The sequence below is a fragment of the Lagenorhynchus albirostris genome, chromosome 2, assembly GCF_949774975.1.
Source record: "Lagenorhynchus albirostris chromosome 2, mLagAlb1.1, whole genome shotgun sequence".
In the NCBI taxonomy this organism is placed as follows: Eukaryota; Metazoa; Chordata; class Mammalia; order Artiodactyla; family Delphinidae; genus Lagenorhynchus; species Lagenorhynchus albirostris.
Window position 1 is genome coordinate 108,056,520 of NC_083096.1, and position 22,322 is coordinate 108,078,841.

General features: G+C 42.3%; 1 protein-coding gene across 3 annotated transcripts; it reads left to right on the forward strand.

Moving 5' to 3' along the window:
* The first annotated feature begins 1,625 nt into the window (after nt 1-1,625).
* On the forward strand, nt 1,626-20,454 carry LOC132514643 (guanylate-binding protein 7-like). 3 transcript variants are annotated; one of them, XM_060139611.1, is made up of 11 exons: nt 1,626-1,729; nt 5,157-5,352; nt 8,550-8,677; nt 10,500-10,609; nt 10,814-11,010; nt 12,396-12,641; nt 13,524-13,804; nt 15,044-15,256; nt 17,131-17,233; nt 17,562-17,755; nt 18,629-20,454. In XM_060139611.1, exons 2-11 carry the CDS (start codon nt 5,163-5,165, stop codon nt 18,866-18,868), a joined length of 1,902 nt encoding a protein of 633 aa, XP_059995594.1. In that variant the 5' UTR covers nt 1,626-1,729; nt 5,157-5,162; the 3' UTR covers nt 18,869-20,454. The 3 variants fall into 3 exon arrangements, with proteins under 3 accessions (XP_059995594.1, XP_059995595.1, XP_059995593.1); XM_060139612.1 differs by lacking the exon at nt 1,626-1,729 and adding an exon at nt 2,984-3,067; XM_060139610.1 differs by lacking the exon at nt 1,626-1,729 and adding an exon at nt 4,694-4,753.
* Nucleotides 20,455-22,322: the final 1,868 nt, after the last annotated feature.

Below are 22,322 nucleotides of genomic sequence, written 5' to 3' on the forward strand. Positions count from 1 at the left end.
CATGTGCTCAATCTCCCCCTAAATCAATCTCGGTGGCTCAGGAATTATGAGGTCACGCTAATTTTCCCAGCTTGGGTTTGTCTTGAATCTGCCAAGTTTCATCTCAATATTCTAGAAAAATCTGTCCCCAATATTGTTGTATATACTTTTAGAATTATAACATGCTTTGCACCTTCAAATATGGTATCATTCTATTTTACAGAATAAGTTTAGGGCAATCTGGCTAAGGATTATTATACTTTTCTAGCTGCCTTTGAAGCTAGATAAGTCTTCATATGGAATATGTGTCAAAGCACTTGCTCTTGGGGAGTCTTGGCCATAGAACTTTGAGACTACACTCTCCCTGTCCTTCCTTCCCCTCCCTACAGTCTGAAATACAGATGTGGTAGTGAAACCCTGCTCCATAGGATTAAAAACCTGTAACAGAAACTGGTGACTAACAAATTCTTGAGCTTATCTTACAGAACAGCAGATAAGGGAACAGATCGAAAATCCCTCCTCTTGTAATACAACAAAACTGGCTGAAACAAGGTGAAACCAATACGGCTGATCAGAGTCTGCACAGAATATACTTGCTTGTCCCATAGGTGAATTTTGTCATCACAGCCCCAAATTCTCCAACCTATTTCAAACCAAATCTCCCTGAATTTGCACAGGATCCCATGAAGAAGCATGCAACTCAGATAAGCCTGCACAGAACTCCAATTACCTCACCTTTTCCCTACCTCCGATCACCTTTCCCCAAGGTCTAAGACCACCTTGCTTCTTTGTCCCCTAAGTATTCCAAACACCTCTCCTTCTGGGAGGCAGACCTGAGACTTGTTCTCCTGCCTCTTCACTGGGTTGCCTCACAAATAAAATTTTTCCCCGTTGCAAACCTCAGCGTCTCACTGTTTTGGCTTGCAGCTCCTCGAGCAAAAGAACCTGGTTCCCTAACAGCAGCAGTCAAGTTTTTAAGTTGTAGGTAAGTACAATGCCTTAAAGGATACAGAACAGGATGGAAGGAATCTGAATCAACTCTCAACCCCCAAATTTGCATCCACCCTCAAATTATAAACAGTCCTCCCCCCAACCCCCAACCCCCAAATCTGGATGCACCCTAGTAAAAGAAAGGAAAAGAAAAGAAAAGAAGAACTGTAACAAAATAATAGTGAATATGTCTGGGCTATAAAATCATGGATTTTATACACACACGTAATTTTCTTGCTAAGGAAAAAAAATCACCGCGGTTAAAAAAAAACAACACTTTTTTAAAAAGGAAAGAGAAAGGAAATGAACAAATGAAACATTTTTCAAGTGAAGAAAAATTCATAAAGAAACCTCTTCTCTCACAAAGACGTCCCTGAGAGACAGTCTGTTGAACTCTCTCATCCTACCATTATTTGGGCCACGTTCACCATGGGGTCAAGGACACCTAAGCCACCTGTGGAGAAGGGACAAAGTTGGGTTTACCCAGCCAGGTGTGGAGGAATCCCTGTCTCCCTGTCTTTCCCCGACTTCATTCGGGTTCCTGCTTCCATTAAAGAAAGAAAAAGAAAAAAAGCCGTGTCCTTATGTCCTTTCGATTTCGATTTTGTTTCTCATAAACCCAACCCATAACAGAAAGGCTTTTTATAATCGGCTGGCTTTTCAGCTTCTAAATGAGTCGGTTTCCAGAGGAGCCAGACGCAGGGGGAACCCTAGGGGCAAGCCGGAGCAGCTAACTTGACCCCGGACGCAACCGCGGCACGTAAGTTTGCTGCTAAACTTTACCTTCCAAGCACATTTCCATTAAATAACAACAATAAATCCCCCAGCGCAGGTTCCACACTGCAGGAGGGGAGGCCGCGGAGGCCAGCGCCGCGCGGAGGGTGTGCGCCCCGGCGGGCGCGTTGCTTGGGCAGCTCAGCGTCTCCTTTTGGATCCGGGGCGGCTGCCAGGCGTGTCGCCGGGGTGCGCAGCTCCTCCTCGAGCATCTACGCAGGGCTGCAGCAAAAAGCCCTGCATGGGAGAGGGAGGAGTGCATGCTATATCGTCTGAGGAAAGGGGGCTGAAGTACTTTTCGGAATTGAAGGCCCAAACCCCCGGCCCCTTGCAGGGGCGCTGGGTGCGGTCCCTTCCTCTAGCCCCTCCTCCCTCCTCGGACACATCCTGACTGCGCCTTGCTGGGCACTGGAGAGACAGGGAAAAGATGGTCCTTGACGTAGAGACAATTTAAATCCTAAACTGACCCTGCATTATTTTTGTCTTAACATTTGATTTTCCGAATACTACAGAACTGTATTATACGAAATAATTCAATCTCACTCTCACTAAAAAAAAACGATTAGTAACTGTTAAGGTCTAATCATGTTTGTTTATCATACATTGTTTTTCATGTGTGGCCCAAACATTGATCTCATCAGAATAATTTCTGGACTTGCTGAAAATACAGGGATTGGGGTATGTTAACTATCACTTTAGATAATTCTCCTGAACAGTAACCTTTGGAAACTGTTGATTGCCTCTGCCATCTAGTAGCACTGTTCTTTTCCACTTGTTTAGTTTTGAAGTTAAAAGCTTCTGGTTTTGGTACCTCAGTATACTTTGAATTAAAAAAGAATCTTTGCAGACTCATTGACTTACACAAAGCTTTATCAATATTCAATCTCAGAAATAAGCTCTACAATTTCTCTTGCTTATAGCTATTCAGCTTAAAAATAAAACAGTTATTTTACCAGCAAAAGTGAGTTTATTCGGGAATAGCAGAGGAATTGCAACTTGGGACAAGCAAACTATAGAAAAAGCCACAGGCAAGTCCAACAAAGAAGAACATTATTTTATAGAGAAAAGGAAGGGGCTGGGAAGGTTGGTTTGTAAAGAAAAGTCAGAGTTCAGGGTGATGACAGATTCTCATTGACTGAGTTGCCGGGTAGTCAATTCTTGTAGGAGATGCAATGTTCACCTTTTCCTATAGGGGACTGTCCCTGATGACTCCTTCCCGTGGAAGATTTTTCCCCTGGGGTCTGTAATTGACAATTCTTCCTGTAACTGACCTCCAGGCAGTAGTTCTGCATGAGACCTCCCCCTTCTGGCCTGCTGACTCCATGTGAGTGAGGTTTCCTTGTGATGGGCATGGGTGGGGCACGGCCCAAGCTTGTGGGATCTTAGTTCCCTGACCAGGGATGGAACCAGCACCCTCCTCAGTGAGAGCTCGGAGTCTCAACCACTGGACCGCCAGGGAATTCCCCAGGTTTCCCTTTATTAATTAACACATAACACAGTTGTAAAAGGTCATGTTTTACTCCCCCATCTCTGCTCCCAATCCACTATAGAAAAAGAAAAGAAATTGTACAGAGGAAGGCTGTTAAATAAATTCATGTTTTTTCTAATAAAAAGATTTTAGATACAGTACCTTATATTTCTTGGCAATTTGCAGCTTACAGAATTCATTGACACTTTATAACGCAATGTCTAATTGCTGATTATTGAAATAGTACATGAATCCAGGAAAATTCTTTTTTCATAATTGATAGCCTATCTGTTACCAGCTATACAGTAATGAATCAGGCAAGAATTGTTGCTTTACTTATAAACTGATAAGAAAATGCAGGCTGTGGAGGTAACTTCCTTTTTCAAGATCTCAACAGACAATAAGTGACTTAAACCCTCCGGTTTGAACCCTGGCAGCCGGACTTCAGAACCTGTACTTGGACATCCCAGGGCAGCTCTGAGTTCCTCCAGCCTGTCTCTCCCTCCATCTGTGTTATCACTTCTCAGCTGTTATCACTGGTCCTCCCCTACCTGCTCATCTTCCTCATGGGCTGTGTCCTCCCACTTGCTTGCAACCAGGGAGGGAAGTGTCACTGTTTCAGGCCAAAGTTAATCCTCCACTTTCATTCAGAAATTACCCTCTCTGTCTTCAGAGACACTTAATTTTAAAACAATACTTACATAGAACTTACTATGTACCAGCATAATTTTAAGAGCATTGTAAGCATTATGAGATATTTAACCCTCCTAATGACCCTAATGACACACTGAATTTTACTTTTAGGGTTACCATTTTACAGAAGAGAAACCTGAGGCACAGAGAAATTAATCTTTCCATTCGTCACACAGCTAGTAAAGTGTGGGAACATGTGGATGTTGCTTAGTATTGTCTGAGAAAATAAAGGGACAGTTAAAACTCTCTGACTGCTGTCTGTCTCTTGAGATCATGAAACACCCAATCATTGTGATGAAATCATTTAAAGTAGAGCCTGGCCCAGATGTGAGACTGGAAAATATGTAGGCAGACCTTAAAACACCCTGGTTGCTTGCCTCTCTTCCCTGTCAGCTTAAATAATAAGAAATGTCCTGTAATTTCAGTTAATAAATTCATTCTTGCATGCACAACTTTGTTAGGTACCTTTAAGGTCTGTCCTGTTGTGTTTGAGGGAGAGCTGCATTCTTTGTGTCTCCTTTCCCTCACAGTAACTCCTCTTCCAGCCTGTTCCCACCGATTCAGTGCATCTATCCTCATCAAGGTCACCAATCACATTCATTTTTCCTTTGTTGGCAAGTTTTTCCCTGATTCAACTCTATGTGAATTCAACCCCCAACACTCTAAACACCATTCCCTCTCATTTCCTTCTGATCATTTACCATCCTCTAATATACATACATGTATTTTGCTTTTCCACTTTCTATATTATCTGTCTTCTCCACTAGATTAGATCTCCATGAAGCAGGGATTTGGACCCATTTTGTTCACTGTTTGATACTGAGCCCCTAAAGCAATCTCCAGCACATGGTAGGTTCTCAATAAATGTTTGTGCAATTGATGAGTGACCAAATCATTCTGGAACTCCAGAAATCGTCTCTGGTCACTCCTCATCTCCTTCATGTTCCATTCTGCCTCTGCGTACCCCCAAAATGTTAGTGTTCTCATGGCTCCATCACCAATGCTTTGTTCTCTCATTCTATTCACTGCATCACATGGATAAGGTTGCTTTAGGGTTCATGTAAGGATCGATAAGATGATGTACATAATGTATCTGTACAGACCTTGGCACACTAGGCTAAATACTTACCTTTTAGAAGCATACAAAACATAGAAAATTGATATATAAGTTCCAAACGCAGAAGCCTGATGTGCATCGTGAGAGATAACTTGTGGATCTTGTGTTTTACTGAGTCGTTCCTCTGGGTTACAGCTTCCTATGGCATCTGGATCCACCATAATGGACCCCATCCGTCTGGTGGAAAACCAGAACAATCAGCTGACAGTAAATACAAAAGCACTGAAGATTCTGGACCAGATTTCTCAGCCTGTGGTGGTGGTGGCCATTGCAGGGCTGTATCGGACGGGAAAATCCTTCCTGATGAACCGCCTGGCAGGGCAGAACCACGGTGAGTGTCGTTTAGTGTTGTTCAGGACCATTTGCTTGGAAGCAGTGATAACACAGGCTGTGGATCATCCTCCTCTAGTGTCATGTTAAGAAAGAGCCTAACCCCTCCCACTGAAGAAAACTTCAAATTCTCACCACCAAATTTATAACTTCAAACCCATCTCCCCACAATGTTCACTCTTTTGTCCAGTAATCAAGTGTTCCCAACCCCATGGAAACAGCCACCTCATTCGTCCTGATCCATTGCCATCTGCTCAGGGGCTCATCTTCAACCGTTATTCCCTTCCTTTCTCCTTCCTCACTTTGGCTTTAAACCAGAGTCATTCCAAGCAGCACACAAATATTGTTCAACATGTCTTATTTTTAAAAAGGGATGGAAGGAAGAACAGACAGTAAAATCCCTATATCCCATATCTCATGCGTTCTTTTTGGCTTAATTTCACAGCAAAACTTTGATAAACTATACCCCTTCTCTTTGTCTAACTAGTCTTTTGTAATATGTGAACTCTAAAACATACGGAAGAGTGCATAAAAATATATATACATATAATAAAGTTGATAAATATGAAGCGATCATCTGTTCAATCACCGCCCAGATCAAAAAATAAAACATCACCAGCACCCAAAAGCACAAATCACACCCTCTCACACCCTCCCTAGAGCTCACCAGTGTTTTGATTTTCATGGTGCATTCTTTCGCTCTTCCTTTTTAAACATGGTTTTACAGTCTATGTAAACATTTCTTAAAAATACCTTAATCTTTATATAGGGAATTTCATTCTGATATTCATTGGGATCTTGCTTCATATTCTCAATAAGAAGTTTATGAGGTTCATCTAGCTTGTCCTATGTGTCTGCAATTATTTTCACTCGTTTGTACTTTGCAACTGACAGAGGATACCACAGTTTATTCATCCATTTGCTGCTGATGAACAACAAATGGTGTTCTCATGATTGTTCTTCCATCTATATCCTGGTGCACGTGTACACTAACTTCCTTATGTTATACCCAGAAGTGGAATTGCTGAATCAAGAAGTATTTATGTCTTCAGCCTTTCTAGATAATATCAAACCTTTTAAGCTTTTTAAACCTTTTAAGCTTTATCAAACATTTAAAGCCGTTTATGCTTTATGTCAGTTTATATGCTTATTAGCAGTCATTTAGAATTATCCACATCCTTCCAAAATTTTGGTAAAAACACTTTTTAACTTTTGCTGATCTGGTGTCTGTGTAGTTGCATGTTATTTGCCTCACTACAGATAAGCTTAAGCACCTTGTCACATATTTGCTATTTGCATTTCCTATTTCAAAAGGGTTTTTTTTTCCTACCAAGTTGCCTGACTTGTTTCTTGTTGATTTTTAGGACAATCCGCCTATGTCCTGTTGGGCAGTTCTAAGAAGACCACACACCATTTCTTTCTTAATGCCTTCCTCTGTGGCCCAGCGGCTCAGCACAATTAGTGGGTAGAACCTCAGTCCACTAAACTCTAAGGATCCTTGGGAATATCTCATTGTCTCTCTCCCTCAAACTATCTCTGTCTCTGTATCTCTCTCTCCCCCATCTCTCTTTTTTCTTTCTTTCTCCCTCTCTCTTTTTTGCTTTGTAATCTCTTATTGGCTTCAAACAAAACATTTTATGTTTGTCTTTCTTTGAGAGGAACTTGATCACCAATCAGGGAGGACACTTTTCCTTGACAGCCTAAATTAATAAATGGGTCATTTTTGGAGGGATTAAAGATTGGAGAACTCTAAGAAAAAGATACATACAAGGGGTTTCAACAACATTCTTGTTTTTCTACTTGAGATTACATCAGGTAACAAGGAGGTGATTTCCCTTACTGAGGAAATACCTAACCTAGTTTTGTTTTAAAACACCTGAATTCTGACTCACCACCCCAGTCATATTACAGGAAGAACAAAAACAAGCAAAGTTAGCACCCAAAGTCGGCTAGCAGAACCAAGTCACTACTCTTTCTCCTTGTGATGACTTCTTGCCTGTTCTTCACCCCACATAACTTGCACTGATGAGCTCCAGTTACACCTTGTCTTTTCTACCTGGGGAAGTTCAGATTTTTCTGTATTAATCAGCAAGCAGTCAAATACCATCACGATGTAGAAGAGTGCAGATCATCTCAGGTCTTACACCCTCTCTGAGCAGAACGCACAGGATGTGGCAATCGAGGGCCCTGAGCCATGCTGAACAAGGCTCCCCTAGGTATTTCATCATATCCATTTCCATTCTCAGTTGAAGGGAGCATTGGCACGTGGCATATGGTCAAAATCTTGGACTGTTGGACGAGATCCATTACCTGCAGCTTCCAAGGCACATACCTCATATCCTCTTCCCCTGTGGGCTTAAGCCTTTGGAAAGAAAAGCAAGCAGTTCTCACAGGTCTTTTCTGCTTTCCCTTCTATTATATCACCACGTGAGTCAGTGAACAAAGAATTCATCCTTTTCTGAAGAGGAGAACAGAAAGGAGGAAAATACAAGGAGGAAGTGGAGGAAAAGAAACTAAAAAAAACTGATCTATCAGTCCACGTCCTGAAAGGACACAGATAATCCATTTAAAGGATAACTGAAGATGTTTAACGGAGGGACAATTACAAGGGCACCAGCAGGCCAGAGGGAACCAATGAAGGTACAGAGTAGCCAGAGAGTGGCAGGAGCAATGGCCAGGTAGCCTTTATAACTCCTGTAGTGTGAAGAGGCAATGTGTAGATTCCAGAATGTGGCAGAGACCAGAGTTACCGGTTGGAGCTAAATGAAAGGACATGTGACCAAAGTAGAGGAACAGAGACACTGGGACACTGTGGCTCACCAGGGTGGAAGCCAGGGGAACAGGAGGCTGACTTCTGATCTCCTGCTGGTACCTCTCACTGGCAAAAGTCCATCAGAAAGTGGGGGAGAAGGGAGCTCTTCAGTGGCAGATAAATATAGAAAGGTTAATAGAGCTAACATTATTTCTGGAATGTGACACAGTTGGAGCCATTAATATTAGGAGGTGAATAGGGGACACAAAGTGTTTCTTGAGAAGGTTCTGAATGTGTACAGAGGTTGGATTTTCTGTCCTTGTTGAAATGGAAGCACCTTCCTCTGAGACAGGCACTCACCTTCCGACAAGTTTACCCAAAGTAACCGCTGGGCAGCCTGGACTATCTGCTCTTACTGTGTACTGCTTTCTCTTCTTTCTTTGCAGGTTTCCGTCTGGGCTCCACAGTGAGGTCTGAAACTAAGGGCATCTGGATGTGGTGCATGCCCCACCCCTCCAAGGAGAGCCACACCCTGGTCCTTCTGGACACCGAGGGCCTGGGTGATGTGGAAAAGGTAAGGCGGGGAGTCCAGTAAGCTCTTGATACTCCACTGACGCCTCAATTTCCCACCTCAATTCAACTTTTATAACATGTTCCTATAAACTGCAAATCCAATTAAGAATAATGAGGCTAAAATCTCTTACCTTGAATTTATTCTTTAATAAGATCAATACTTTCGTTATTGGGGATAGATCGCCTTATTTTTAACAGTGGGGTGAAAGATACAAGTTAACAAATATTTATTGGGCATCTGAATTCCAGGGCTTTTCTATCACAGTGAGTGAGGTATGGGCCCAGAGCTGAGTTGGGAAGATAAGAAATATGCAGTCTTCTCAGTACAGGGAGCCATGGACAAAAAAAGTGAGACCTTACCCCAGCTGTTCAGGTGCAGGAAGACATCCTGGTAGAAGCTATAATCCATGGAGTCCACTGGCTCTACAGGTTAAGGTATATGGGGTTAGAGGTAGGAATCATGAAAATATGTTTTCAGTGAATAAACTATTTTTAAAATCTCCAGAAAAGCTTCCACTATACCAGGAACATTTTATTCTGAGTTTCGGGGCTCTGAAGATGAATCCTTCAATGAATTCTATAAAAACATGAGCTAGACCCACCATAAAAATGTAAATGGGATAATAGTAGGTATTTTGTCTTCACAGTGTTACTTGCAATCAGTCTTTTCTCCTTATTTATATTAATCTGCGTCTAAATTAAAGTAGTAGCAGTGAATCTTTGGCTTTCATCACTGCAGGCAAGGGTTGGGGCATGCATCAAGAAATTGTGAATTTTAAAATCCAGATTTGAAATATTCGATAATCACCTCAGTGTCAGCCCAAGATGGTCTACTGATTCCTACTAGATTTTAGTTTGTATAATCTTCTTCTTGTTATCTAACTGCATTTGTCAGGGAACTAAAGCACACCAGATTGCAAACTGACAGAGTGGAACTGCGTGCTGTCCTTACTACATGTAGTGTATTTTGGTAGTATATATCATCTGTTCCAAAGTCACTCATGACTTGTCCTGAATCACATTTTCAGCCTCATCACCGATTACCACATGGGTAACCACTACTTCAGTCAAATAAAGTAACCTTATAATACCTCTATATGACCACACTTTCTGGCAATTGTGATTGGCTTCGGTGGGTCCTTCTACCTGCATGATCCCTATAGCTCCACAAATCCACATTCTGTCAAATCTTTAAAGCCCAGCTATTTTCGTCTTAATACCATCGTATCACTGTCAGACATATTCACTTCTTGCTCTGAATGCACAGAGTACTTTTTCTGTTTTTTGGGAATTGCCCTTTTGTCTTTTACATTATAATACTTGGTTCCATGCCTGGTGGTTTATCATCTTGAATGTATTTAAATGTTCCCAGGTATATCTGCCCCTCCATCTCTCTAGGGCAGGGACTCTCATATGAAACTCTATATCCACACAAGCAGATGCAGTATCTGCTGTTTTCTAAATGCACAAAGAATAGATGATGAATTTAATTGAATAGCACTAGTCCCTATTATAGCCCATGATCAAGAAAACAAGTGCAAAGGAATCATGGCCCACTTATTACTGCATAACTTCTGTGTTCCAGGCACTGTATTAAACAGTTGACACATTTCACGTCGCTCCCTTCTGTTAACAGCTAATGAAACTGAGGCCCTGAGAGGTGTCAGTGTCAACACCAGAAAGATTTGCATTTAGCACTGTCTTGAAAATGTATGTTATTTGCCTTACTATTGAGTTACAAGACAGCTGTTATAGTAAATGAACAACTGAATGAGAGAATGAGGAGGGGTGTCCTCAGTCCCCTGATGCAATGTACTTTCTAGGGTGACTCCAAGAATGACTCGTGGATCTTTGCCCTGGCCGTGCTTCTGAGCAGCGTCTTTGTCTACAACAGCATGAACACCATCAACCACCAGGCCCTGGAGCAGCTGCAGTATCCTTCCAGGAACTGAACCACCATGTTTCATTGAGTTTATGGGAATAGCAAGTGACACTGTTTCTTCTTTCCCATGACTCCTTTCTCATGGCTGATGAGAAGGGAAAATGGAGCAAAAGGGAATGTTGATAAAACTTGTTTGGGGTTGAGATCTGGAAATTGTGTTGGAGGGCACTTCTCATTCCTTAGCTAAGATCCCAGCTACGTGACTGAACTAACAGAGCTAATCAGGACAACAGCCTCTGCCAGCTCTGATGAAGTACAGAACTCAGCCGAGTTTGTGAGTTTCTTTCCAGACTTTGTTTGGGCTGTACGGGATTTCATGCTGGAGCTGGAGTTAGATGGATACCCCATCACTGAAGATGAGTACTTGGAGAACGCCTTGAAGTTGATTCCAGGTATCAGAGTAGGGCCAGGGTGGGGGAAGGTTCAGTAGGAGATGGGATCAACAGAGCTCTGACATTCAGCACTTGATGTCAATCTTGATTTGGGGTTGGATTGAGGCCATGCTAATGGTGCTTGGTGAATGACTGGTGGGTGTGGCTTCAGTCGTTATTGTTACTGGGAAAACCCCAGTGACCAGAGCTTAAGCTCACAGAGGAAATTTATAATCCAATATTAGACCAAATGATTTTAGAAAAATGGACACCATGGGAAAAAAAGGCTCACATACTTATATTACATATTAAGTCTAAGTGCTTCTCCTTTCCTATTTGAGAAATATAACCCATCAAATTGGAAACACAGAATCACAAGATAAACAAAAGAACTAATTTTTGAAATACCTTTAACACGGTGTATCTTACCAGCATATGTAGCTACATCCTTCATATTGATAGATAGGCTATTTATACAATAAAGAATTCAGAAAAAAAAGCATTGCCATGTCCTTCCAGTAAGACTGTCAGACCCATAATATGTTCTTCCTCATAGTATCACACTCTTCATTCTAGAACCTAACACCGTATATGTCATGTTAATATAATAAATTAGTTACTCAGATTATTTTAGCAGAGAGGATAATGGGTGATACCTAGAAGCAATATTCATTTTTAAATTGAATCATTTATTCATTGTTTCAAGAAATATTTGTTGAACTACTGATATATGCCCAGAATCCCTTTGTATGATAGTCACGTCCAATGTAAAATGATGCAGAGGTTGGATGAGGTCTCCTAGTTTCATTTAAGCTAACCTTACCGTGAGATGGTGTATGCTAAAGTAATCTCCAAACATATTCATAGTATGTGTACATTTTTACTCTGATATATAAATCTTCTCTTTACTGTCCTGAGTATCATTTGTCTTCCACGGGTTATTTTATCAGCAATATCATAAATATCTTTATGTCTACCATTACATTACTGACATTACATTACATTACATGCCATTTCTGACATGGGGACTGTAATGTCAGAAAAATATTTCTGACAATTTCTTGGATTAGTCTATCATTCAAGAAACATCTAATAAATAGTTGATACACTGCACGCCATGGAAGGGTAAGGAAAATAATCAGTAGTTTCTTCACTTGGAATGGATTCCTCCCCTTCGTCCTCAGAAGTACTTCCTTCACTCTTAGCTCTGTACAAAAATAAAGCGGGAGGCGGGGGATTTTCCATGTCCTGAATAGATTAGCATAAGGTTGATTTGCGTGATTCAATAATAGAAGATACACAGGCACAGTAGTTACAGTGATGCAAAGATCCACAGAAATGAAAGTCCTCAGCCCCCTCACCTGAAAGCTGTTCCTTCAGTGATTGCTCTCTTTCCACTCCTGCAGGCAGGAGTCCCCAGATCCAAAATTCCAACATGCCCAGAGAATGTATCAGGAAGTTTTTTCCAAAAAGAAAGTGCTTTGTCTTTGACCGGCCTACAAGTGACAAAACATTATTACTCCATATTGAGGAAGTGCCAGATAAACAACTGGATGAGAATTTCCAGAAGCAATCAAACCATTTCTGCTCATATATCTTTACCCATGCAAAGCCCAAGACCCTAAGAGAAAGAATCACTGTCACAGGAGGAGGTGAGTCTCCTTTGCTACAGCATGTCTCTCTGTGGTTCAGTGTGTGTGATGAAGTTGTGATTGCACTCTGGGTTTGTCAGCAATTGTGATTTCTTCTCTGTGTAACTTGGAAAGATGTATGTTCATGCAACACATGTAAATGCATGTTTCTTCATTAAAAGAAGCCTATGTAAGGCTACCAAATCTCATGAAAGTATTACACTAATGATGTAAAAGTTAAAGATTGAAATCTTCATGGTGATGAGGTGTCTGACGGGATAAGTGTTTCGAGTGAGGATATGCAAGATATTTTGTGAATTTACATGAATCGGAAAATGAATAGTAGTCCATGAATCCATGTAAGCTCATTGAGAGTCTGAGAAACAAATGTAAATACAATCTTATGTACAGGGCTGGCTTCACGGACATGAAACCTGGACAGTCACAGTGTAATGTGCTGAGATGGGCCCTGCTTGGTTTAATGTTTGTGTCACTGCCCTGAAATTCTTGATGACATTTTCATCAAGGCATTTTCATTTACAAATAGTGCCCACAAGTAATGTAATTTACTTACAGGTTTATTGTATAAAAATGGGAAAAGTGTTCTGGGAGACCCTTGAGCATATCGTTTGAAATCATCTGGCTAATATTGTAATGGGATGAATTTGAGAACCATAAAAGGTAGAGTGAATAGGAGACACAGTGATGTTATTATAAAGAAGGGGTTCATAGAACAAAAAGGAGGAGGCTACAAGAATGAAGAAAATGAGGAGAAGAATAGATAGAAGAAAAGAAAACTTCAAATTCAATAAAATTTTAGTGATTTTTAGAATGCTAATCTCTAAAGCTATTAAAACAGGTGAGAATTCTCTCTCCATTTCATAAATATCATGTCTCAATCAGGGTTGGGGACTCTGGTGGTGGCCTACATAGATGCCATCAACAGTGGAGGAGTTCCTTGTTTGGAGAACGCAGTGATAACTCTGGCTGAGCGTGAGAACTCAGCGGCCGTGCAGAAGGCAGCCGACCACTACAGTGAGCAGATGGCCCAGCGACTGAGGCTCCCCACGGACACGCTCCAGGAGCTTCTGGAGGTGCACGCAGCCTGTGAGACGGAAGCCATTGCAATCTTCATGGAGTGCTCCTTCAAGGATGACAAGCAGACATTCCAGAAGAAGCTGGTGGTAATGTGCTCTGGAATATATCCCTCCTGATTCCTTTCTTCTGGAATGATACCTAGACTCCCCCTTTTGACACCATGGTTCATGTGCTTCTCATCATATAAGGAGTTTAGATTCTAGTGAGTGATAGGGCTCTACAGGCTACAGTCCATCTCTTTTCTAAAACTTGGGCTTTTAGTTTCTGTTGTGGCAAAACAAATTACACTGTGCTTAGCAGCTTGAAACAACACACATCTATTAGCTTATAGTTCTTCAGGTCAGATACCAGCCCAGGGTCTATGGGTATTCTGCTCCCTGTACCATAGCTGAAAACAAGGTTCAAGTGGGCTTGGTACTCACATGGACGCTCTGGGGAACCCCCCTCCATCTGCAACCCAGCAGTGGTGCATGGTTTCCTTCTTTTGTTTCTAATCTCTCCGACTACCTCTTCTGCCACCAACTGGAGAAAACATCTTTTAAGGGGCTTGTGATTAGGTAAGGCCCACCTAGGTAATCTCCATTTCTTAAAGTCAACCTGTTCCATGTAATATAGTCTAAACACAGAATAATTGTTCATCATCTTCACAAGTCTAGGAACTATGCGGAGTGTGGACACCAGCAGAGAGAGCTCTTGGAGATCATAATTCTGCTTACCATTGGCACCTTCACTGAAAGTTTGACTTTCAGTCTCCCTTGACCATCCTATAATTTACAAAGATCTCTTAGTACATACAGAGTAAAACCAGCTCAATTGTAATTTAGAAGTACAAGCAAAAAAATTTCTGTTCCTATAATTTCACACACTCAAATCCTCAATGAAACAAGAATTCAGAAAGAGTTCAAAACTCTGTTCAGTGTATACTTAATTCATTAGTAGGAAGTTGATTTGCTAGGTACATATTTTTATCCATAGCACCCAAGTTTGAAGAGGAAACCCTACTTCCATTCATAATTGTACTTTCATTGTTCATTGTTGATGGATGGATCACTATTAGTGCTACTACTGTCAAAGTAGTAGTTTGCCTCTGCCAACTGCATCATTGCACACATGTTGAGACTGAGCCCAGGGGATTTAAGGGACTTCATACAAATCACACAAAGAGTTTGTCAGAACTGGAACTAAAACTAGACTCCTGACTCCACATCTATTATTCTGTGTCTCATGTACCTGATGCTGTCAGACTACTTCTTCCAAGAGGATCACAGTTGGACCTTCCCTCTAACAGCTTCTTTCTATTGGATTTCCCCATATTTCCCTGACAGGACATCATGGAGAAAAAGAAGGACGTTTTCATGATCCAAAATGAAGAGGCCTCTGTCAAACATTGTCAGGCTGAGCTTAAGAAGCTTTCAGAATCCTTGATGACAAGTATTTCAGGAAGAACTTTCTTTGTCCCTGGAGGACACAGTCTCTACTTAGAAGCAAGGAGCAAGTTTGAACAGGACTATAAACTGGTTCCCAGGAAAGGAGTTAAGGTGAGGGGTAATGGGAGTGGGAAAGAACAGAAGATTGGAGTCAGAGGGTCTTTTTGGTTCATTTGGTTGCCAGGTCCTGCTTTGTGCAGAGGCTGCTGGTCACAAGGAGGCTGACTGTGGAACCCCGGGGGGCTCTGGGTCTAGTGCTGCATTTCTGGTGAGCAGAGTAAGTGTCCAGGAGACCCCAGGACTGTTGCCTGCGCACTGGTGGGTGAGGCCAGGTCCTAGGGCTAGTGCCAACTTTCTGGAGGACAGAGCCAGATCCTGGAGTCCAGTTGCAGGGCCCAGGAGTCCAAGAGCATGTGTTGGATCACAGTTGCGTACAGCCAGTTGGGCTGCTGGATCTGGGGTGTCTTGAAGCTTCTGTTGGCCTCATGTTGGTCCAGGCCTGAGCCCAGCTGGTCCCAAGGCAGGATATAGCCTGCTAGTGGGTGGGCTGGACCTGCAGACTGAAACTGAGGTTTTATTGCAACTGGTATCTTCCTCCTGGTGTGTAGAGCTGGGTCCCAGGGTCTCTGGCTAAAGGGCCCTGGGGGTTTCAGGCCTACTGCCTGTGGCCTGGTGAGTGGGACCAGGTCCCTGGCCCTCTGGTGGGCAAGGCCATGTCCAGAGGCGACGGTGGGCTCAGGAGGTCTGCTGGTGGGTGCGGCTCTGTCCATGCCCAGTTAGTTGCTTAGCCTGAAGCATCCCAGCACTGGCGCCTGCAGACCACTGGACCAGGGCAGGGCTGGGTCTTGGGGCTAATAAGCTAGGGGAAATATTCCAAAATGGCGAATGCCAGCACCAATGTCCATGTGGTAGAAGAAGCTCCCAAAAATGGCTGCTGCCAGTGTCTATGTCTCTGGGGTGAGCGGCAGTTGCCTTCTGCCTCTCTAGGGGACTCTCCAGGGTCAGCAGGTAGGTCTGACGCAGGCTCCTATCAAATTACTGCTTCTTCTCTGGGTCCCGGAGCATGTGAGATTTAGAGTGCACCCTCTGAGGGTTAAGACTTTATTTCCCACAGCCCTCTGGGACGCCTGAAAGTTAGCCCCATTGGCTTTCAGAGCCAAAGGCTCTGGAGGATTGTCTTCCTGGTGCTGGATCCCTGGCTGCGGCGCCCAGCGTGGAGCTCGGACCTCTCACTTCTCTGGGAGAACCTCTGAGGTTGTAATCATTCTCTTGATTGTGAATAACCCACCCGGGGGTATGGAATTTGACTATATTGAGACTCCACCTCTCCTACCCATCTCACTGTGGTTCCTTCTTTATATCTTCAATTGTAGGAGATCTTTTCTGATAGGTTCTGTCCTTTTCACCAATGGTTGTTCTGCAAATAGTTGTGACTTCAGTGTGCCTGTGAGAGGAGGAGAGCTCAGGATCTTTCTGCTCTACCATATTGCCAAGATAATCAATTTAGTTCCCCCCAAAAAATGAATTAGGTACTGCTGTCATCCCCACTATAAAACTGAGAAATATGAGGTGTGGAAAATTTACTAAGTTGCCTAAGATCACACAGTCATCAAGTGGTAGGGCTGATAGGGCAAGTGTAAGGTCTTGGCAGTCATTCAAAACTCAGAATAAAGCTTAGGAAAGCTTCCTGGAAGAGGCGATAGAAGCTACAAGTTGAAGTATCCATAAATGAAATTGTAATAAAGAAAGAGTAGATGAGCATTAGTCGGAAGCCAAACAATGTGCAGATATAGGAGTTGCACACAATGGAGGGTGGGTGTTTGTAGAATTGCACATAATTCTGGCGTCTGTAATCATTTTGGGATCCTACAAAGGATGGAGAAGTTAAAGGGTCCAATCCGTAGGTTTACTGAACAATAATTTCCTCAGCAAGACACTACATCTTTTGCTGCCTGACAAGTCTTTGCTCCTTGTTGTGTCCTCAGGCAAATGAAGTCCTCCAGAGCTTCCTGCAGTCCCAGGCAGGAGTAGAGGAAGCCATCCTGCAGGCAGACAAAGCCCTCACTGATCGGGACAAGGCCTTGGCAGGTACAGGGGAGGGCTGAGCTCACAAAAGGAAAGGTGGCTCTTGTGCTTCCCTTTGGCAGGTGTGAAAACAAACACTTCCTCACACGGCAGCTTCCTCTCCTTCTGTGGAACCTCTCTGCTACATCTGGAAATAACCAGGGGAGTTTGGGTTGCATGTACATCCAATCAGTGCCTTTGCATCACATGCTAAAGCATGTTTTCTGATGTGGTAGTAGGAATATTCAGATTCCTTCCCACCATTTTAAAGTCATTTTATCTCTGAGCTAAGGAGGTGACAGCTCAGCATAACTGTTATATTCTTCCCTCTTTTAAAACTCTTGTGAAACAGTTGAGTGTGCTAAGAAGCATGCAGCTGAGAGGGACCAGCAGCTGCTAAGAGAGAAACAGAATGAAGAGGAGCAAAAAATGGCGGCACAAGAGAGAAGCTTCAAGGAAAACATGATCCAACTGGAAGAGAAGATGGCTAGGGAAAAAGAATACTTTCTAGGAGAGCTGGAAACAATGCTGAACCACAAGCTGAAGGTAAGTCTGGATGGGCCTGGGCAGGGCCTGATGGACAAAATGCTAGCCTCTCAGGAATAAAAGAACAGAAATTTGACCTTAAGTCAGATCCCAGAGGGAAATCCAAAGACATATGATTCTCTGTAACATCAAAGAGATGTGGGTCGCACTGAAGACTTACCTCTGTAAGACTCAGCACCTTCTGTAGTGTTAGGGTTTGGCGCATACAAATAACATGGCCCAGGCTCCTGGACTGCTGTTTGTGGTGATTATAGGCTCGCATTTGCCCCCAGGTGAATAGCACCTCAGTCCTAGAATCCTTAGAAATTTTGGTACAACCATCAGAGACCTGGAATAGTTCCATCTGCTCTTGAAAGTATCAGATTGTGCCTGGTATGAAATACTGGATTCTGAAAGCTCTAAAATTTGCTGCATTCATTTCCAGGTCTGCCTGATTCATTTTAAATACCTAGAGTAAATGCATTCTTTGCCTCAACCTGGAGTTTGATAGACAGTGTCCTAAAGACAGTCAGCAGTGCCATTTTTGTGACATATGTGTGGTCATCCTACCTCAATGAAACTGACAAATATTTAGAATTCACCTACATTCCCTCCCAAAGTGCATTATTAGGGCTGGAACACAGTCCTGGGGTAGTTTTCAGGTCTGACCTAGGCCCATCTTTTCTGTGCCCAGGGAGATGGTGTTGAGGGAAATTGGGAAGCTCTAAACCCTGGATGCTTTCACTACCCAGGTCCAAACATTTGCAAATGTTAGACAAATGTCAAAAAGCATCTAAGGTATTATAGAAGTAGACACACGTACTTATCTGCTGTAGTTGTTTGATACAAAATCTTGATTTGGGCTATTTTCAAAAGGGACTCTCCTTTTTACAGATGCAAGAAGAACTACTTACAGAAGGATTTAAAAAGCAAGCTGAAGAGTTAAATAAAGAGATAGAACAACTAAACGAAGCCATTGAAATAACTAAAAATAATAAGTCCATAAATATTTCAGAGGTCCTTGATGTGGCTAGCATGGCATTAGTTGCAGTACTACCTGGGCATTATAAATTATTTGGTATGGGAACGAAATTTCTCAGTGAGGCTATGAAAAGGGCTGAGAATCCCTATTAAGTATATCTTGAAAGGCTTCTTATGTTTTAATAGTGTAACACTGTAGCTCATTTTTTAAATATGTTTTCATGACAGTTTTGTTGAAGAGGAGTTTAAAAATAAAAACTGATTACCAAAGAATTACTAAAGTGATTACCAGGGCCTGAAATGCAAAAAGAACAAACAATTTTGAGAATTAGTTAAGTTAAAGAAATGGAAAACAAGTTGGAGGATAATGATTAATTATAGAAAAGTGTTAAGAAGAGCTAAAAAACAAATGGTAAGAGGAAGAACAGTCGTAATCTATGATACAGTCATGGAGATCAATTCATTAAGTTATAAGGAGCCCTTATAAATCAGTGAGGAAAGAGCAACAAACACAATATTTTAAATGTGCGAAAATATACCAAGAGAATAAATGTGTTCAATTTTACTGATTATAAATGATGTACAAGGTAAAATTAGGAGGTACCTGTGTCGCCTCTCAGATGGGCCAGGAAGTACAGTTTGGACAGGGCACCAGCTAGCAAGAGTTCCAGGAAGTTGGCGGTCTCTGATATTTGCTAGGGAGAGTGCAAACTGATGCAAATATATACCAAAAATTTAAATGCAAATACTGCTGATACAGAAGTCCACATTTAGGAATTTATCTTACAGATTTATTTACCCAAGTTAAAAATGGCTTATGTAGTAGTATATTTGTTGAAGGATTGTTGTAATTCCAGAAGATTGGAAACAACTTTCAAGTCTCTCTGTCACATACTGGTGAAGTAAATCCTGAGACACACTTACAAAGGAATACTCTACAGTCACTGAAATGGAAAGGGAAACTCTTATTTGTGCTAACATGAGAAAATCTCAAGATGCAGAAAGTGTGTATAGTTGTATTACCAATTTAAAAAAATAATGAGGGGGCTTCCCTGGTGGCACAGTGGTTGAGAGTCCGCCTGCTGATGCAGGGGACATGGGTTCGTGCCCCAGTCCGGGAAGATCCCACATGCCGCGGAGCGGCTGGGCCCGTGAGCCATGGCCGCTGAGCCTGCACATCCGGAGCCTGTGCTCCGCAACGGGAGAAGCCACAACAGTGAGAAGCCCGCGTACCAAAAAATAAAAATAAATAAATAAAAATAATAATAATGAGTATATGCATATATTATCATCTATCTTTGGAAAATACAAAAGAAATTGGTATCCATGAACATAACCAGGGCTCGAACCAGTGTCCCCTGCATTGGCAGGTGGATTCTTAAGCACTGTGCCACCAGGGAAGTCCCAGGATGAAAGTATTAAACACTACTAGAAATACCATGCCAGCTCAACAGGAAAAATCTACTTATTACAGCCAGAAACAAAAAGTATAAGATGTGCATCCTAATTTTCTTGTCATTTGGGGCTCTTGGTAAGGCCTGGAAATTCTAGTCCCTAATTTATTTACAGATAAAACGTCCCCTGGGATGTTGGCTAAAATGTTCCCTAAATACTCAGGTTTATAAAGATGGTGATTTCAAAGGAAAATTTCTCTTCAAGTTCAATTCAGCATTTTAGGAATTCTTCTCAGCTGTCTAATGCTTGACGCTTGTACTTAGAATAAACTGCTTATAATTCCACGATTGGACAAATTCTCTTGATTCAGGGATATTGCACACAGGACACAGACTTCACTAGACACCCTGGCTTCCTCCCCCTGTGCCCCTTATTTGCTAACATCTGTTATTCCTTACGGTCTCTGATTTCCTGAGACTGGGTGTGGTGTCCCTCCTCTGTGCTGCCATTGTACCATGTTTCCCTCTGACCACAGGACTTTTTATATAGTTGTGAAACTGAAATGACCTATTTACATTTTGTCTCCCCTACCGAGTCATGATCTCATCTACTTGATGATCCTCACTGTATATTTAGCTCCCACCACAAAGTCCACCACATAAGCCCCAGGTGTTCAAACAATGCACGTGAATAAATACATGAGCTTCCACCCATCAGGGCCCCAAATTGCCATTTCCTTCCTCTATTAACTGCTGCCTAGGGTTCTCAAGATGAAGTACACAGTTTTAGGAACTAGTACTAAGAGGAATCGGGAAGAAAGCACATGCATGCCTGTCTGAACCTGCTGCTCTTCTCCTTGAGAGAGGAACACTCCATGTGCTCTGAGTTACATAAACTTTTCTCCCAGGAAACTTAGCCAGCAATGAAGCCAGCACCTTTGGCTCACAGAACAATGATATTGTTTAAAAGAGTAAAGAAAGAGCCAGTAATTGGCAAAGCTCTCATTGTCACCATAATTGTCACCTGTTCAAGGAGCTTCCGTTGAAAGAAAGCTAAGCTTTCGGTACGAGGATCAATTTCTCACTGAACATGACACCCACAGGCTGACAGACTGTGGAATCTATAGGACGGCTCTGCTTTCTTAAGGGTTGTGAGTTATGCTCAGTTGCCATTTCTCTGGAATAAGTCCTGCAGCTGGTCCAGTCCCCAAAGGCCCTCTGGTGTCACCTTTGAGGTGGAGGAATGCCCTGAATACCGAATGTCTGGATGGTCTGGAAAAGGGGGTGAGGGGGCAGTAATGAGTTCTGCTTCCCCATCAAATCTCCCCAACACACATGACAAGCAATGTAAATAAGAAACATGCACACAAGTCGGTGCCATGAAGTGATCATGGTTTAGAGAAAGGAAGGGATCAGGAGTGAGGGAAAGGACAATTATAGCAGAGTGAAAGGAATCTTCGCTACTTTGATGTTCAGTCACAAGTGGGCATCTTTTGGAATAAAGTTATATACATCTCAAGAGAAGGCTTCAGGTGAAAGCATCTTCCATACTTGATAATTAATAAATAATTGTTAAATTACTGAAGGAATCAAAGATCTATACAAGTACTTGTTCAACAATTTTGTAGGAAGGCAGCATCACAACCATGCTTTCACACAGTATTTTGGAGCAGGAAGAAGTGAGCTACTCTGGACATTTCTACTTTCCTTTCCCCTTCTCCTCAAATTTGTGCATAGCCTGTGTCACAAGTGCTCTCTCACCTGTTAGCTGGCTATTGTACAGTCCTCACAGAATGGATTTATTAAGGAGATTTATTAAAGAGATTCTTCAGTGTTACAGATGGGTTACAGGAACTCATTAGAAATGCAAAAAAAATAGAAGAGACTTCTCTTCAAGAATACAGGAAGTAGCTTCTTAAGGAAGCAAGACTGACAAGACAGTGTCAGGGGGTCTCCTTCGGTCTCTTCAGGCTTAGGTTAAATTCTGCTCATTGTGTACATTGAGTGTAACACAGGCAAGAACATTTAAACAACCAGCGTGCAGCCTGGGGAAGTCCTTCTGTATGAAGCAAAGGCACAGTCCATGGTGGATGCCACGAGCAGCTGTGGCAGGTCCTCTGAGCTTGAAGTTCTGTCAGGGTTTGGGTCCTCTCTGGAGTGCGGAGAAGCAGGGCAACAGGAGCGAACCCAGGAACATGCACACTTGGCAGGAG